Source organism: Oryx dammah, unplaced genomic scaffold, assembly GCF_014754425.2.
Source record: "Oryx dammah isolate SB20612 unplaced genomic scaffold, SCBI_Odam_1.1 HiC_scaffold_18, whole genome shotgun sequence".
NCBI classification, from domain to species: domain Eukaryota; kingdom Metazoa; phylum Chordata; class Mammalia; order Artiodactyla; family Bovidae; genus Oryx; species Oryx dammah.
The window spans coordinates 23,323,928-23,343,542 of record NW_024070202.1 but is presented as its reverse complement, the minus strand read 5'-3'; the positions used below and the strand labels follow the sequence as shown (position 1 = coordinate 23,343,542).

The 19,615-nt window shown below is 34.7% G+C and overlaps 1 protein-coding gene across 2 annotated transcripts in view; it reads left to right on the top strand.

Moving 5' to 3' along the window:
- Positions 1–19,615, top strand: part of DGKB (diacylglycerol kinase beta) — an 856,074-nt gene that overhangs the window by 466,368 nt on the left and 370,091 nt on the right. For both annotated transcript variants that reach the window (XM_040260596.1, XM_040260597.1), the window contains exon 20: positions 7,666–7,730. In XM_040260596.1, coding sequence (XP_040116530.1) covers positions 7,666–7,730 — 65 coding nt within the window. The remainder of the gene's footprint in view (positions 1–7,665; positions 7,731–19,615) is intronic.

Sequence of the window (19,615 nt, the reverse complement as noted above, 5' to 3'; positions counted from 1 at the left end):
TGGCAAAAATTCGGCAAGATTTCTGCTTAACTCTTATGCCAAAATAATATGAAATGATTCAGATATTACACTGTAAAATATGAAGTCATATCTTTTTCAATTCTGGTTTCCTCAGTGTGTATGCCCAGCAGTGGGATTGCTAGGTCATAAGGCAGTTCTATTTCCAGTTTTTTAAGGAATCTCCACACTGTTCTCCACAGTGGCTGTACTAGTTTGCATTCCCACCAACAGTGTAAGAGGGTTCTTTTTTCTCCACAATCTCTCCAGCATTTATTGCTTGTAGACTTTTGGATCACATCCATTCTGACTGGTGTGAAATGGTACCTCATTGTGGTTTTGATTTGCATTTCTCTGATAATGAGTGATGTTGAGCATCTTTTCATGTGTTTGTTTGCCATCTGTATGTCTTCTTTGGAGAAATGTCTATTTAGTTCTTTGGCCCATTTTTTGATTGGGTACCCCAATGTTCATTGCAGCACTGTTTATAATAGCCAGGACATGGAAATAGCCTAGATGTCCATCAGCAGATGAATGGATAAGAAAGCTGTGGTACATATACACAATGGAGTATTACTCAGCCATTAAAAGGAATACATTTGAATCAGTTCTAATGAGGTGGATGAAACTGGAGTCAATTATACAGAGTGAAGTAAGCCAGAAAGAAAAACACCAATACAGTATACTAACACATATACATGGAATTTAGAAAGATGGTAACAATAACCCTGTATGCGAGACAGCAAAAGAGACACAGATGTATAGAACAGTCTTTTGGACTCTGTGGGAGAGGGAGAGGGTGGGATGATTTGGGAGAATGGCATTGAAACATGTATACTATCATGTAAGAAACGAATCACCAAGTCTATGTTCGATGCAGGATACAGGATGCTTGGGGCTGGTGCACTGGGATGACCCAGAGAGATGGTATGGAGAGGGAGGTGGGAGGGGGGTTCAGGATTGGGAACACGTGTACACCCGTGTCAGATTCATGTTGATGTATGGCAAAACCAATACAGTATTATAAATTAAAATAAAGTAAAAAAAAAATGAAGTCATAATAGCCAAGACATACAAAAAGTAGTATTATTCCTAAATTGGAGAAAAGAAAGAGATTTCTAAGCATGACTCAAAACTCAGAAAATTTTGATATAACTGAAATATAAATAGTTCAAACTCTACAGGGTAATAAAGTCAGAAAACAGACTTGTGAAATACTTGCAATGCATGACTTTTTCTATACTAGAAACAAAGGCGTGAAATGCCTGCATTCTAAAGATGCTTCTTGTATTCAACTGTTAATTCCACAGCCCTTTCTTACATGGTCTGGGATGATTAAAAATTCTGTAATCCTGTTTCCTAATTTGTAATGCTATATAACAATAGCTAGCTCATAAAATTTTTTATGGGGTTAAATGAAATACTACATATAAAGCTTTTAAAACAGTGCTTCAGTAGTAGTAACTATTTAAGTACTATTTCCTCACTATGGTTATTAACATAAATAGTTTCTTAATGTACACAGACAAAATGGATGATATACTTAAGTAGGTAGTCCAAAAATGAATAAATATGAACAAAAGCATATGAAAAGATCATCAACTTCAATCAACAATGACAAAACTTTATTTAAACAATTGTGTCATACTTTTTAGCCCATCAAATTCAGAAGTTGATAAACAATGATATCTAGTTGTCACGTTAGACACTGTTAGTGGGAATATGTTAACCTTTTGGAGAGTAATTTCTCACTACACAATAAAACATAATACTTACCTACACTTTCAGCCAGAAATTCCGCTTCTGAGGATTTGTTGTAAATATATATTCACAGAGATGCATGAAGGTTGTATAGAATTTGGTAACAAAACATTAAATAATATTAATTTTGGTAGCAAAATAGTAAACCCAAACCACTACAAATAGGAGATAGCTGCATAAATAATAGCACATCTATTAAGGACAATAGGCTACTGGCATTAAAAACATAAGGAAAATTCTTGTTTCCTGGATATGTTTATGCTTTATCGATAAGTGAAAAAAAAATCCCAGTTTCAGCACAGTGGGTATAAGTCTACGTTTGTAAATATACATTGGTGCATATGTATTTTCATACATTTATGCTTTTTAGATAGGCTGTTTTCAAAATGATGCATGAGGAAGGACCTTGGTTATTATCTGTTGGAATTAAAATTAGGGAAAGGTGGGTCTTTCACATTTCATATACCTTTATATACATTGAAATTTTTAATATTGCTTTTATTTAAAGTATATGGGCTTCCCTGGTGGCTCAGATGGTACAGAATCTGCCTGCCATGCAGGAGACCAGGTTCAATGCCTGGGTCCAGAAGATCCCTTGGAGAAGAGAGTGGCTACCCGCTCCAGTATTCTTGCCTGGATAATTCCATGGACAGAAGAGCCTGGCAGGTTACAGTACATGAGATTGCAAAGAGTTGGACATGACTGAGAAACTAACTAACTAATGCTGCATATCAGTCCCTGGGTCTGAAAGATCCCCTAGAGGAGGGCATGGCACCCATTGCAGTATTCCTGCCTGGAGAATCCCAGGGACAGAGGAACCTCCAGAGCTACAGTTCATAGGGTCGCAAAGAGTTGGACAGACTGAAGCAACTAACAATTTTACTTCACTTTAACCAAAGAAAAGATCATAATCAATTTGAGAGCTCAAGTTCTTTAAAAAGAGATACCCTAAGATATTCTCTGAATATCTTTTGAGGGAATTAAAAAAAAAAATCCTTTGAAATCCTTGAGGCTGTGCATGGGATGAGTGTTGAGTTGAATGCACAAATGGACTTTCAGAGTGCTCACTGCTATTTTGTAATTGTTGAATATAGCAAAGCTGAGAAGATATACTAAAAACTGTGAGAATGAATGAATTGTGATAAAGGTAGAAGCATTTATTAAATCTGTACCAGAACTTTGAAATCCTATAATTTTACCAGAATTGACAGACCCTTGTATTGAAGCAGATAGTGTGACTCAATAAGGGTTAATGCTCTAAAACAGAATATCGTTTCTTAGGAGGGTAAAATTTAAAAAGACTATCAAGAGTGGCTGTAGATGTGGAGTGTTGGTAAAGATGTGGAGTAACTGGAACTCACATACTTTACTAGTAGGAATGCAAAATGGTGCAAGTACTTTGAAAAATTTTTTTTTTTTATAAAGTTAAGTGTACTCATACCATCTAACACAGCAGTCTCATTCCTAAGTTTTTACAAAAAGGCATAATCACACATGTATACAAAAAGAGTTGTTCTCAAAAGTTCATAGCACCTTTATGCATAAAAGCCAAATGTCAGCAATTAATGAACAAACAGATTGTGGTATACTTATTTTATACAATACTACTTAGCAATTAAAAGGGACAAATCCCCGACATTGGAACAAATGACTGAATCTTAAAGACATTATAGTAAAATGAAAGAAGCCAGACATGAGAGTACTTTTAATTTCCATTTATAGGAAATATTAGAAAAGACAAACTATGAAGACAGCGGATCAATGATTTGTATATGTATATATGTATGAAAGTACATAAATGCAAAGGACCTTATGGAACTTTTGGGATGATGGAAATTTTGTGTATCATGATTGTTGAAAGTAATTATTGAAACCTTCCTCAAGACATTTAATAGTACCCTTAAAATTGGTAAAGTTTATTATATGTAAATAATACATCAAAATTTCATTTGAAAATCTTTGAAAAATATTTAAAAAATAACAAATGGAACATCACACATTTCAGCTTTTGACGCTCTTGAAGAAGTTGTAGTTATTAAAGAAGAAAAAGCTCACACACAGGAAGTCATTTATTCATCAGAAACTAAGGAGGAACTGAACTATTTCAGGAAATCAATGAAAATTCATCTAGTATGCAAAGTTTAATTTTAAATTCTATGGTTGCATTTGGAATAACTCTTGATAACATCATTTGTCATTGGTTAGATTTATATTCTATCGTAAACTGCAATGGAATTGAGAAAATGTTTAATTTGCTATAATATTCAGAAATAAATTGTCAAGTTTTGTAAAAATATTTATCAGAGAAATATTCTTTAAATGAATTAAAAATATAGTACTTATGATGATATTTGGGAAAGTATATTTTATACCTCAAGTAAAAGATTAGTATTGATAATGTCCTCTTCTTAGTAGAGTTTGCTATTTATAGATATCTCAGCAATTTTGTTTGCTCTATTTAAAATGTTATAACTACAGAAAATAATCAAGCCTTTCATAACTTAAAATGCAACTTTGGAGAATTAGGATAACTTTATTAAAAAAAAAAAAATAAGCTCTCATAGGAAAAGAAAAAAATCAGTCTTTAGAAAAATACCAGTACAGAGTATTAAAGGTAGATATGGCTAAGAAGCTAATTCTTTGATATATTTGTATGCATGTGTGTGTGTATATATATATATACACATATTTATATATGTATGCATATATATGCACACATATGTACATATTTACATATATATAAATTATAAAGTACTACACAAAATACTCTCCTTTGAAAATCAACCTAATGAGATTTAATTTTTTTTTGCTTTAAAAAAGATCAATAAGTTTTATTTCCTCTATCTGATTTTATTTTTTAAATTAAGATGAAATTTTTTTAAATTCAGGAAATAATAAAACCAAATTGAGAATCAGTAAATATATCACAAAGAGTTGGACACAACTGAGTGACTGAACTGAGCTGAACTGAACTGAAATATATCTTTCAAAATTATCCAATTCAACTATTTTTTAGCATTCTCTTTAACTTTTAGTAACAGTCTAATGTGGGTGTAGAATATATGAATACCCCAGTTATACAGGAGACTATTGCAATTGCTATACAGAATAATCTAAAAATATCTCACCAGAGTACTTTTATAAAGGGGTATTAGTATCTTCTTGTAAAGATAAGAAAACTGTGACTCATGGTAAATAAATAATTTGCTCAAAGTAACAAGTCTTGAAAGTGAAAGTCTGTCTGAACTCAACATTTAACCATTCTAGGATATGAAAGAGATGCCAGTTTAGGTTTTGTTTCCAAAAAACTGCAATATATAGAGACTGAAAGGGCAAAGTTCATGTAAAAAACCAACATTGTGTGTGTGTGCAGACTCAGTAGTGTTCAGCTCTTTTGTGAACCCATGGACTATAGCCCATCTGGCTCTTCTGTCCATGGAATTTTCCAAACAAGAATACTGGAGTGGGTTACTATTTCCTCCTCCAGGGAATCTTCCTGACCCAGGGATGAGACCCATGTTTCTTCCATCTCCTGCATTGGCAGGCAGGTTCTTTACCATTATGCCACTTGGGAAGCCGATGTTTTATTATTTGGTCTTCTTAGAGAACCTTTAGTGTCCCTGAAATATGGCTGCTGGGTAAGTTTGCAGGGTTTGGCAGTTCTCTTTGAAGCCTCTTGGGGTTATGCCAAAGGGACAGGGTCCCATGGGAATTTAGTCTGAATTTTCATCCAAATGAACACCTGCTGTCATTGTTCCTTATCCATCCTTTAGTCAGCAATGCCAGCTCTCTCTTTGTGGTGGGACCCATTCAACACAAGGAAAAGGCATGCCAGTGTTCTTCAGTAGCTTTTATTTCCCCCCTCTCTTTCCTACATGATTCATTGCCTGAGTGTCTTGGAAATAGAGGAGCTAAGGCTAAGTTTATCTTTGGCTGTGTGTTGTTCTGTATTTCTAGGAATTTAGTCAGTTGTAGTCCAGTCTACATAAATGGTCTTTTGATCCGATCCTCTCCTTTCTCTTCTCTTCTCCTCCCTCCCTCCCTCCATCTGTCCTATTTATGTTGTTTTGGAAAGGAAGAGATCTATTATTGCAAAAATATATGCTTATGAAACAATCTACTTTTAAAAGTTTCACTTCTATAACTTAGAAACAAATAATTCAAGCAGAGGTAAATTCACTGATCATATCCCTGTGGATAACTAATTTGACCATTCATTCTTAGTACTTGATTCATGTTTCTTTACTTTTGTTTAAAAAGACTATTGGATAAAGGCATTTAACTACATAATAAGGTATTCCAAGTCGATTTTGAACCAGATTAGGGATAAAATCAAAATAAATGATTTTTAAAATTTAATTAATGATAATGCTGTATAATATACCATAAATAGCCCAACTCAGATTTTTCCTATAATTTCATACCATAGCAACAGAACTTTGCTTTATTTAAAATATATTTTTATGAGTTATTAGTGAAAATTTTTTTAAAAGGAAGGAACTTTAAGTTTTAAAGCTACTGGACTAATACGAGTAAACACCTTGATATTCATACTTAGTAAACCAGGAAATTGACCATGAATGTATAACAAAATTATATCAGAATATCAAAACATAGAATTTTTCAATAACTTTTATTGTACAAGTGTTGTTTCAGTACACATCTGTCTATACCTTTGTGTCCTTTACCCTTGTGGATTAATTCAATTACTCAACAATTTTTAGAGGATAAAATATACACAAACATTTAGAGTTCTATCACATCTCTATCTTGGGGGAAAGCAGCGCTCTGTCTGCCATCTGCAGAGGGCATTGGTCCCTCTCTTGTGGCTAATGCTTTGTTATGCATGAGTAAGCACATTAGCCTTTTCATTTCATTCATTAGACTTTTAATCCTTGATTAGTGTTTTCAGGATTCTTTCAAATACACAGTTTCTTTATTTCCTTTGTGTTTGGTTTTTCTTTTTCTTTTATCCCTACTAGGAAATAAAATTAACAGTTATTCACTAAAATTACCCCATTTCTTCTGAGATGACTGGTAAATATATTAGTTTCTCATTGGAGTGATTAATCATGTGTCGATGAAGAAAGGGAAAACATCTCCTTGCTTAGATAACAGAGACAACTATTAAAAGTCAGAAAGAACAGCAAGTTGAGAAGCATGAATCACAATATTCCACCAGTCTCACATATTGTGTGATTCTGTGTCATAGAAACTCTGAATGCATTTCCTAAATGGAAGAAACATCCGTTAGGGTGTGGAACTGGTATATTTGGGATCTCGGAGTTTAGTTACACTTGTCACCAATTTTCCAGAAATAAATTTCCCCTTTGTTATTTTTCTCTGGTAAGCAAGATAAGTCAGAAAGTAGCTTGTGAAATGAGCAGTTAATAACTACACATCCAATACACTCTTAGCAAACTCTGAAGTCATGTATTAAACTTACCTTTACTAAATAGAAACACTCACATTATATTTTTACCCATAATTAATCTCAAAAGACAAGACTAGGAGCTTCTCCAGTCGATCATTTCTCCACTTACACCATCTTTCTAGCTTTTGTATAACAAGAATTTTAAATATTTTTTGACATTTATGTACATATGAACTATTTTAAACATTCTTTAAGCATAGACCAAAGGCATGTAGAGGAGGTGTATGCATCATATAGAAATTAATTCCTTGAAGTAAATATGAAAAGTAACCAATAGTGACTAATTCATACTTGTGCAGAATTTGTGTGTATTACTCATTTCTGCCTAATTACACAATATCTTCTTGACAATGGTATTTTTTAGGAAAGGTTAATTTAAAATATTATTCTTTAATTTTTTTCTCTTTTAATTGTTTCCACAAGATATTAGGATCATAAACTGTCCTGTCTTTTGTTTCTCTTTCTCTCCTTAGGATGCTTCCATTGCACACAGATTCCATATCATGAGAGAGAAACACCCAGAAAAATTCAACAGTAGGTAAGATGAAAAAATGATTCATTATAATTATGGTTGTGTTGATGGAGTGTGTCATAAAAAGGGTCACTGTATGATATAAAGCATTTAACATATAAATGACTGAATAGAGCTTGGCGTGTGTATAAGTATTAAGACATAAATGTAAACTAATTTTCCTTGCTAAATTTTAGGGAGGTTATAATAGGGAATACAATGTAGTCACCTTTGGTTCATTTTCATACTGAGAGAAAGATATCAAGTATAAGGTGAAAGTAGTTATTAGGATACCCTGGAAGCCTTTACGTGGTCCAGTATGTGAGGGGTGATCATCCTCAATCTGAAGGAGAAACTCGAGGCTCTGATTTGGTCATGCTGAGTACCTGTACTTGCCATAGGTATCATATAAGACCTCTAATTTCTCTACTGTCAGTCTTGTATCGGCTTCCGCTAAGTGGAAAATAAACCAGAGAAATATCAGTGCTGACAAAAACTACTGGTAAAGACTTTCTCTTCAAAGCAAAAGCCCTTGAAAGCCAAAATTAGTTTTGCTGCTGTAACAATACACAGACATTATTTCCTCATAAATGTAGATACTGACTTTTGCTGATATTCAGGGAAATTGAGAACGATTGGCTTTGTTATCTTCCCCATTTCTAGAAGGAAATATGGCCATCTCCACCCCACTACCCAGGAAATTTTGGGCAGAAGGGTATTTTGTTTAATTATACCCATTTCTACTCTGTTCATTTCCCAGTTACAAAATAATAGTCAACATTAAATATACATATTTAAGTGACTTATATATTAATGTTCAAAGTGAAAGGCCCTGGGAGCTCTCTATTTGGCTAGGTTGACATTATACCATGAGTGTTATAGAACACTTACCACTACTGGAAATTCTTCTGTTTATTTCAGTTTTGTTATACACTAGGAGATTGACATAATTTTCTTCCATGTGATTCCATAATAAATGAATGTATTTTAAATCTATTTTAGATGTTTTAACAATAGACTTTAGTGTAGTACTTTATATAAAAATTATCATATTAAATAGTTTCATGTAAGATCCTACCTAATTTTTCATTATATTGATCTATTTACATGTTTTAGCAAGACATATGAAAATGTATTTCTAAAATGTACCCCAGGTATCACCTTGAGATCTTCCTACCCTACAGATGATAAATCATGATGCTGTGGTTTACTGTTTCTTTCATAGTTCAAGCATCTATGATTTTGTCTTAAGGAAAATGTAAAAAAGTATGTAATATATATACATGTACATATAATATCTTTAGAAAGATTTCTAAAAATCTTTTAGCTTTGGTTTCTTCTAGAAAAGGGAAAGAAATGGATGGGATGGATACTGAATTTTTATTGCAATATTTTAATTTTATGCCATCTATATTACAAAATTAAGTCAAAAGTAATTTCTTAAAAACTTTACACCATTTTTCTTTATATCTAGAATATACATTTTCATTTTACAAGATTTAATTTTATTTCATGAAATTTATGTAAAAATGATGTAATAATAAAATTACATTTACTTTGTAAGTATTTTAGCACTTGATGATCCACCTTGAATATACTGGAAATGAACACATTTATTAATGCATATAAAGCCATATTATAGAATCAACTATCTTATGCTTACCCCAGTGCCAATCTATGAGTCTTTCATGTGTTGATATTCATATATTAAAATAGGTTTCAAGCCAAAAAGATGCTATTTGAGAAATGCTGCATGCAGTGCACCCCTATAGGAGATTTACAATTTAAAAGCCCATCAATGCATTAAAATATGCTTACAGGGGGAAATTTTTGTTCCAAACTTATTCAACAGAGATAGGATGAGGGAGAGAGTGGAGAAAACCAGAGAAACAGAAAGATAGACATGTGCGATGGGGAGGCAGAAAGGAGAAGAGTACAGAGCAGTATATCGATATATTTATGAGATGCTCAAGTTTGATGGCCTTTATTAGAATGCCAGTATTTATAATGCTCCTTTGAAGCTAATCAATTCTATTCTCCAGAATAATTTTAATTATTTTAATAATGAAGACTTCTATTATTCAAATATGTCTATTTAAGTGTTTTATTATTAACTGCAGTACTAATCTATGACATTGCTCACTGCCTAACATGTGGTTAGATGTCATTGACTACAATGTGTTTATGTATCCCAATTTAGAAGATGTAAAATTGCATCTTACTGAAACGTTTAAGTGTAAATTTAAGTCAAAAGTAACTCTCGCTTATATAAAGGGAGTATTTCATTTGGAATGGAAATAACATAGAAAATCCCTTCTATATTGACACAGCTCACGCGTTTCTAGTATGAGTTCAAAGACTGCCAGCTATATCAGTAGTTGCTCAGTGAATTATCGCTATTTTTTTTAAGGTAACAGTCAGCCCTAAAATTATATATATTGCCAAGTTAACCATCCATATTTATTGAGTCTGTACTTTTGTAGATTGTCTTCACTCAGTGTTATGAGCATTTAGGTAACTCCCTGCACTACAATGCAGCATATTCAGAATATGAAAATATTCTAATAAATTTATATGAGGAGGAAGGCCAGATAGTGTGCACAAGCACTTTCATACTCACAAGGACAACTTTCTAGATTTCAACGTTGATACAGGTTCAGCTAGAGCACTTTCATATGTTCAGGAATTTGCAAATGGATTTTTTTAAGTACTCCTAATAATGGTGTTTCAGATCAGATCTCTTGTCACAATAAATCATATGCCATTAATATTATCCTCTAGCATGCTCACCTTGAAATTCATTTATATTTTAAAGAACATGATGTTTCTAACATTATCTTAAGGAAATTAATTACCAAAATATATAGTTCTGTTCTCTATGCTTCTTATGACAGAAATTGAAAGAACTGGGAAAGATAATGATTTTTCTGGTGGTGCTTAAGCGAGTGCTAGTTGAGAGGTTTATATCATTTTTTTTCCAAAATTTCTACATAAATCTATGTTAACTGTTAAAAGGAAATGTGCTTTTTAACTTTCTAAACTTTAAGATAGTCTTTAATCAAACTGAATTTAAATAAATATTTCTGTTCTTTTAGGCTGGAAAAAATAATTCTTGAAGTGTCTGTGCTACTATGTCTTATGCTCATAATTGAAATTCATTATACTTTTCCTAATTTTATTTAGAAGAATTTTAAGTTTTCACTTTTCCTAAAAAAATTAACTAGACATAAACACGCTAAAATATTAACATAATTATGAAGGGTTATAATAATTTGGAGAAAATGGTTGAATTCTATGTGTAAATCTGTGTAACACTGACAAGGACTTACAAGTAATATGCAAAATGCAGCTAACTATAGAAAAAGCCTTAGTGATTTGCAGAAATTTCTTAATAATGTAGTTATAACTTGTTTTTAGAGTACAAATTCTAATTCCTAACATACAACACTTAATGAACCTTCTATCAAACATAAAGGGCTATCAGTACTCCACAAAGATACTGTTTCATTATGTCATGTTAATCACTTAAAAGTATCTCATCTCTAACTCCCTGAATGAAATAAAGATCATTTTCTTAGTCCCCTGTTCAAGAGATATGAGCCTTATTTCTGTCCTACTTTCTGCTGTTTTATGAAGAAATCTGTAAGTAGAAAACTTAAATTGGTATGTAAATTTTAATAATGCAGTTTAACTAAGAATCTAGGTAGTGATATAAGATACGACAGAGGAGCCTTGCCTTCTAAATGTATGAGAAGAAACAAAACTGAAAAATTAGTATTCCAGACTGATAATTTGATATTACCATATTAATAAGGGGCTTCCCTCACAGCTCAGTTGGTAAAGAATCTGCCTGCAATGCAGGAGACCCGGGTTCGATTCCTGGGTCAGGAAGATACCCTGGAGAAGGAATTGGTAACCCACTCCAGTTTCTTTGCCTAGAGAATCGGTTGGACAGAGGAGCCTGGTGGGCTACAGTCCCTGTGGTTGCAAGAGTCAGACATGACTTAGAGACTAAGCCACCACCACTATATTAATAAAACCTAATTTTGAAAAGAATTTGTGCTCTGCAGATTACTCAAATTAATAGTCAACATGAATTTAGAAGATTTGCCTCTGCCTTTAAGAACACACTCACGCTGTGGAGTGATTCTTGACTTCTTTCCCTGACAATAGGCTTTGAGAGATCATGGAATGAGACTCTTTCTCTTTGGAACTTTAGTATCTATGTAGTGCATGGAATATAATGAGCATTCAATAGATATTTACTAAATTTATTCATTAAATTATACATTATTAAGTGGTACGTTTGTTTTTGAAATCTCTTAACTACTTATTGCCGAGAAAGATAATGGAGAGTTGAAATATGCCTACAGTGAGTCCTGATTATACATAACTATTCTTTTAGGTACTAAAAGATTTTTCTATATTCATGTATTTAATATCCCAAGACCTCAGCCAGCAGTGTTAACAAATTTTTACTATATAAATCCCTGAGCACTGTGAATGCTTTGCTAATTGATAGCATATACTTACTTATAGATTTGTTTTAACACTTGTATTATCAACTTTATAGGTTAACAATATGTAATTCTCAGTTATTAATATTACCTTGGGCTTCCCAGGTGGCGCTACTGGTAAAGAACCCGCCTGCCAGTGCAGGAGACAAGAGACATGGGTTTGATCCCCGGGTGGGGTAGATCCCCTGGAGGAGGGCATGGCAACCCACTCCAATATTCTTGCCTGGAGAATCCCCATGGATAGAGGAGCCTGGCAAGCTAGAGTCCATAGTGTTGCAAAGAGTCAGATATGACTGGCGTGACTGAGGCAGCAAGAACCCTGTGATGGTGTTTAACTACCGAGTGAATAGAAAAGGCCTCTCTGTCTTACCTTCTCTGCATGCAGGTATATGCAATAATTATTTTGCAGTTGTATATCATGTGATATTAAGTAAAAGACAATAAACTAAATCTTGCCTAAGTTATAACAATCTGAAGAGATATTTTACTGCACAAATATTTTTTATCAGTCAAAACCAGTCATAATATATTCTTTTGTGTGTGTGCTCAGTTGATTAGTCATGTCTAATTCTTTGCTACTTCATTGGCTGTAACCCACTAGAGTCCTCTGCCCATGGAATTTTCCAGGCAAGAATACTGGAATGGGTTGCTATTTCCTTCTCCAGGGGGTCATCCTGACCCAGGGATCGAACCCATGTGTCTTTTGTCTCCTGCATTGGCAGCCTGATTCATTAAACACTAGTGCCACCTGGGAAGCCCGATATATTCTTAGAATTCAATAAAATAAATGTTCAAAGCTTCACAAACAATGTTAAAATTCTGTGTGGCATTTTATTTTAGGCCTTTGACCCCACTTTTGCATCCACCAGTCAAGACAACTTCATTATTGCATAGTGAAACATTTTTTTCTATTTAAAAATACAGATTATGTTTCATTATTAAACTTCCACATTTGTAAATGATACCATCTTTTAAAAACCAACTAGGGAAATGGCACTATTGATATTAAAATTTTGAATATTTGTCATTTAGTATTTTGAATGAAGCTGTATTCATTAGAATTTTTCAAATTGAACAGGGACGTTTTGGACAGAATTATATACTCATGAGATTCTCATGACCTAAAGCATTTTTATGTCTTTATTTCTATGTACCTAGCCAACTTTGATCTATGTTTAAAAACAAAACTTACTCATTTTTCATTGGCACTTAGAATGACTACTGAATTATATCATTTAAATAACATTTCTTTCATTTTTTGTATAAGCGTTATTAGGTCAGCTTTTACAGATGGCTGAACTATTATCCTCATATAAGATATATTCTGTAGATAAATAGATGGGTATATAAACTATAGATTTATACTTTTGTGTACATACATACACACCTTCCCTGGTGGCTCAGTTGGTAAAGTATCTGCCTGCAATGCAGGAGACCCAGATTCTATCTCTAGGTCAGGCAGATTCCCTGGAAAAGGGAATGGCTACCCACTGCAATATTGTTGCCTGGAGAATTCCATAGACAGAGGACCCTGGCAGACTCTATAGTCCATGGGGATGCAAATGTGCATTTCTGTTGCATAGATTTAATTATTTGGGTACATTTATGCTATATATGGGCTTCCCTTGTGGCTCAGCTGGTAAAGAATCTGCCTGCAATGTGGGAGACCTGGGTTTGATCCCTGGGTTGGGAAGATCCCCTGGAGAAGGGAAAGGCTACCCACTCCAGTATTCTGGCCTGGAGAATTCCATGGACAGTCCATGGGGTCGCAAAGAGTCGGACACGACTGAGCGACTTTCACTTTCACTTTCACATGCTATATATATTTTCTGAGAGTTTCAGCTTTTCATATCATACTTATATTGTTTTTCATAATTATATGTCTTATTGCTGTATTTGCAATATAGAAGTTAAAATAATTTAGTTACTAAGCTATCCTGTCCATATAGTTTCATTTGTATGTTGAAACTCATTAAATATGTGTCTGATCTGAGCAGATGGAAATATAAATGGTTAAGCGAGTTAAAGCCTTGTGAACACTGACACAAGAGATTCGATTCCCCTGAATCTTTGTGCATTATTTCCTGGTACCATTAAACTGAAATGCTAACTTTTATATCAGAGTTGTTCAAAACCATGTTTGTAAGATAGCTCTTTGGAATAGAGTGAGTGAGAACTGGAGCATAAATCAGGAAAAGATTCAGTAACTTTTCTTCCATCTTTGCCTCTCACTCTGTCTTGTCTTCATTTTCTCCAGCTTTCTTATTCCTGCTCTCTCTTTTTTTTTCTTTTGTTTATTTTTGACACTGCAGGGGAGTAACAAAAGGAATAGTGATGGTCTTGAAGTTGGATAAAATACCTGTATCTGCTATTGATTTGGTTGGTTATTCTGTAGACATTTAATAAGTAGTTCTTTTCATGTGATGGGCAGCGCACCAGATGTTGAATTTTTAAAGTCTCTAAGGCAAATGAGGAAAATGAATTTGGGGTTATACAGAAACCATAAATGGTTTTAGGTCCTGCAGAAGAATGTAAACTGCGAGAAAAGTCTACAGTGTAACAGTGCAGAGGGATATTTTATGGGGCTCCCAAGCTAAGGTGAACATTGAGCTCTAAGGAGTATTGTAAGGGTTGCTTATATATTATATGATTTAGCTGAAGAAGAAACATTCCTAGTTTTTGTTTGCAAGATACTTTGGTATTTTATTAGTATCATCTCCATGCAAATATTCCAAAATTTTTCCTCCTTGATTTTGCCTCTCTATTCTCAGGATTTGTGTTTTTGCTTTACATGAATTTGCAAGTGTTTTATGCAAAACTTTTGACTCACACACAAACACAATTCCTAGGATACAAAATTAAGAAACTAAATTTGTGAAGTAACAGTGGTTAATTCAGAGATGATGTCTGAAAAGTCACAATTGAATAATCCAAGACATAAATAATCAAAGATATAAAGTATTTTCTTACAGGGAAGAATTTAAACAGAAGGCAATTTAAAAAGAATTACTGCTCATTATTAAAGATTCTATATGTACATGGAATCTTTCAGAAAAGAATTATCAAATTGAAACACTGAATTATTTTTTATTTAAGCTGACAGCATATATATATATGTCCATGATAAATGATCAGTTTTAAGAGAAAAGCCAAAGATAAGCCTAGCCATAAGTTAAAGCTGCTGTTTTTTAAGCTCTGAATTGAGGATAAATCTCTAAGAACCCTATCCTCAATTTACCAAGTGTTTTAGTGTTGGAAACACTGAAGCTTCCGTTTTCTTTGTGTTCAGGCCTCTTCCTGGGTTTAGCATTAGTCTAACTGTAACAAGAACCAAGTGTGCTCTAGGGCCTGAGGGGATCCACTGCACTAATTAGACCGTGGACAGAAGATTTGGGGGAAAGAGCTTGTAACACTGACCAGTGTGAAGGACAGAAATTTTTTTCCTTTAACGTTCATCAGTAATCTTGCATTTGTAATTCATTAAGAGTTCAATTCCTACATTCTTTAGTATAGATAAAGTTAGTCCCAGATAAGTTAGTTAATTTGATATAAAGTTTAAATGCTTCATTTATAGATCCAGATGCTTTAGGATTTATTCCATCAGTAATACAATAAAAATATTTTGGGGCCTTCCAAAATAAAATCTATTGATTCCTGTTAAAAATTATCTCTGGCGTGGATCCTTGAGGACCCTTTTTATACCAGTTCTTTATGGGACATATTAAGTGTAAAGTAAGTCTATCTTGAACTCTTTCCAAAGAGGTTAATCACCTCATTATAAGGTAATTTTACCTGGAGAGTAATCCTCCTGCATGGCTAATTGGAACTAATTAGATGTTCTCCATTGCTTCTTGCTCCACCTAAGCATTAGTTACTAATGCTTTTCCTTTTGGAATACATGTTCTTATATGGGTATGTTTGGCATTATTTTCTGACTAAATATAATTAATTCTGAAAGATTAACCTTGAATGGCAGACTTTCTTTAAAAAAAAAAAAAGGTTTTCCCACATACATTTTTCTTTGGAGAGAAAGATGATATTCTCAACTATGCAGCTTCTTGAACTTTGTGTTTTCTGCTTTGTATTTCTACATGACCAGTATTTTCACAAAGTGGGGAATCTTATTTAAGTCACCCTCATTATTCTATGTACTAGCCTTAAAATATGAAGAAAACAATATTTCCTTAATGGATAAATTTCTGAGGAGACTTAGAAAGTAGAAGTACAAAAAAATTTTGATTTATTATGAATTTTTAATTTTAACTTCTTAGAAGTTATCTCCGTCTCCACCTCAGCTTCTATCAAGGAAAACAGCAAACATGGTGTAACTGTATTGTATTTTTTAAGATTTTGTTTGGCAAACGCTTACAAGAGGCCAAAATACGCTAAGAATCGCCAAGGTATTCTCTTTGCTATTGCTCCATAACAAGCTCTTTGCCATCATAGAAGTTCAGGTTCTTCCCTTTTCCAATAACATTGTTCCTAGATGGTGGAAGCCCTCACTAGCAGTATCCTAAGGCCTGTTGGTGTCCTCCTGTCTCTTCCAGGTTCTTTTCAACCTTCAGTTCCAAGGCACTTGTCACATGTTATCTGTTTTGCTGCCTTTCACTTCCACATATCAAAATCTCTTTCCTTTACTATTGCTAAATAATAAACTACTCGAGGGCTTGACAATGTAAAACAACCATTTTGTTATATGCGTAGCTTCCATGGGTCAGCAGTTCAAACAGGACGAAGCAGGGATGGCTTTTCTTTGCTTCACCGCGTCTTGGTCTTCAGCTGGGAAGACTCACTGGTTGGAAGTGATTTGATAGCTAGTAGATGGGATCGTGGCTTCCCTGGTGTCTCAGCAGTAAAGAATCCACCTGCCAACGCAGGAAACACAGGTTTGGTCCTTCTCTTGGCAAGATCCTCTGGCAGAGGAAATGGCAACCCACTGCAGTATTCTTGCCTGGGAGATCCCATGGACAGAGGAGCCTGGTGGGCTGCAGTCCATGGGGTCACAAAGAGTCGGACGCGACTTAGCGACTAGACAGTCGAGGGTATGTGGTGGGTGATGCCGGTTGTTGGCTGAGACCTTATCTGAAGCATTTACTAGTCAGTGTTCTCCATAGAAACAGAACCAGTATATGGTATCAGCCATGTGACTGTAGTGACTGAAAAGTCCCAGAATTTACCTTCTGCCATCTGGAGACCCAGGAATACAGTGGTGTAATTCAGTCTGAGCCAAAGGCTGAGAGGAGCAGATGGTGATAATCTCAGTTTGAAGGCCAGAGAAGATGAGATAAGATGTCCCAGTTCAGTCAGTGAGGCAGGGGGGAAGGGGCAAATTTCTCTTTCCTTTGCCTTCTATTCTATTCAGGTCCTTCACAGTATGGATAATGCCCACCCACAATGGGGAGAACACCTTACTTTACTGAGTCCACCGATTCACATGCTAGTCTCATCCAGAAACACTATCACAAACACACCCAGACATGATGTTTAATTGAAGCACCCTGTGACCAAATTATCACATAAAATTAACTCTCACCAGTACCTACAAATGACTTCTCCCTGTGGCCTGGGCATTTTCAGAGTCTGGTGGTCTCGGACAACCAGACTTCTACCATGGCAGCGCAGGCCTCCAAAAGTTAGTGTCCTGAGAAGGCAGGGGAAAGCTGTATCACTTAGTTTTGGAAGTCACAGAGTTTCATGTTCACTGTACTTTTTATTGATTTGAAGTAGTCAAAGGCTTAGTCAGGTTCAAAGGGAGGGGACATTGATACCTTTGCAGAGGAATACTGAAATATGTTCTGTAACCTTCACAGAAGGGATTCAGTGATGAAGAATACTAAGGTCTTGTTTCAAAGCAACTTAGAGTTTAATGGGAAAAATATCACAACATACCATTTAGTAAAAGCTACTATTTATTTAGGAATAACACTCACATCAGTTGTTGTCGCTGTCGTTTGGTCTCTCGGTCACGTCCGACTCTGCAGCTCCGTGGACCGCACGCAGCAGGCCAGGCCTCCCTGTCCTCCACTTTCTCCTGGAGTTTGCTCAAACTTCGGTCCAGTGATTTGGTGATGCCATCCAACCACCTCATCCTCTGTCACCCCTTTCTCCTCCTACCCTCAATCTTTCCCAGCATCAGGGTCTTTTTCAGTGAGTCAGCCAGCTCTTCACATCAGGTGGCCGAAGTGTTGGAGCTTCAGCTTCAGCATTAGTCTTTCCAGTGAATATTTGTGGTTGATTTCCTTTGGGATTCACATCATTAAATTGATATCATATGATATCTTCTTTAATCCTTAAAGAAAGGCTGCTCTGTAACTATTGCTGTCTTTATTTTGTAGTAGTAGTAGACGTGTAGTAGACATGGTTACTGTCCACAAAACACTTCAAAGTAGGAGAACCAAAGCTTATGCCCGTCAGACATAAGCAGAGTCAGGAGTAAATGATGTCTCCACACTATCTTCATGGCCTGCCCTTGTTCCTATGGCACTTACTTTCTTTTGGTTCTTGATTTAGATCTTCTGTTGGAATTCCCAATTGCCTCCTTCATTTTCTGGATCCTCTAAATCTGCTAACATTTCAGTAGTCTTAATGCTGATTGTGTTTCACTAATACCAGTCACTGCTAAGCATGGTTGCTGAGTTTGAAACCTGTCCCAAGTACTCAGATCTTAACTGTGCTTATTAGGTGCCTATAATTTGCTAAGGATTGGTGAGGGCGACAAAGGGAATACTAGGTTTTATGGATAATCTTCTTTAGATAGGTTATATATATAACATGGACACTATTTCATGTCCATAGGCAGAACTGAGATGACCTGGTTTGGAAAACAGGCTGTTGTAACTTAAAGGACAACTTAAATTTTAAGAGAAAATTGTTATTTTGGGGAAAATCCTGGCACTTTATCCCAAACTCTATTGGGAAAATGACTTGTATCTCAGAACTTCTGAAGAAGGAACAACTACTTTAACGATCCTCTTGTTATCATTAAATAATGAATAAGTTCTGAGAGTCTTTACAGAAACTTCTTTGAGAGTGATCTCAAAGGAAGGTGAGAGTTAACCCACCTTCCTTTATCAAGCTCATTTATTTCTCAAATCCCTACTAGTTTATAAGGTGCTCCATGATTTGTTTCCTGGACTGACTTTTGATGTTTTCTCTGTCCTTTGCTGTTTTTGCATCTCCCTGCCTTTTAGATTGGCTGTTGCTCTTCATTAGAATGATATTGACTGAATTACTGCTTCCTTGTTTCACTTGACTGGGTTTTAGGCTCCTGAACTACTTTATGCTTTTCTTTTTGTATATTTTTAAGAGGATCCATCTTTGGTGTGGTTTTAATTCCTTGAAGAATTTTTATTTAACTTCCAGGCTCTTCCTTTTTCCAAACTGTATTTTAGTGCT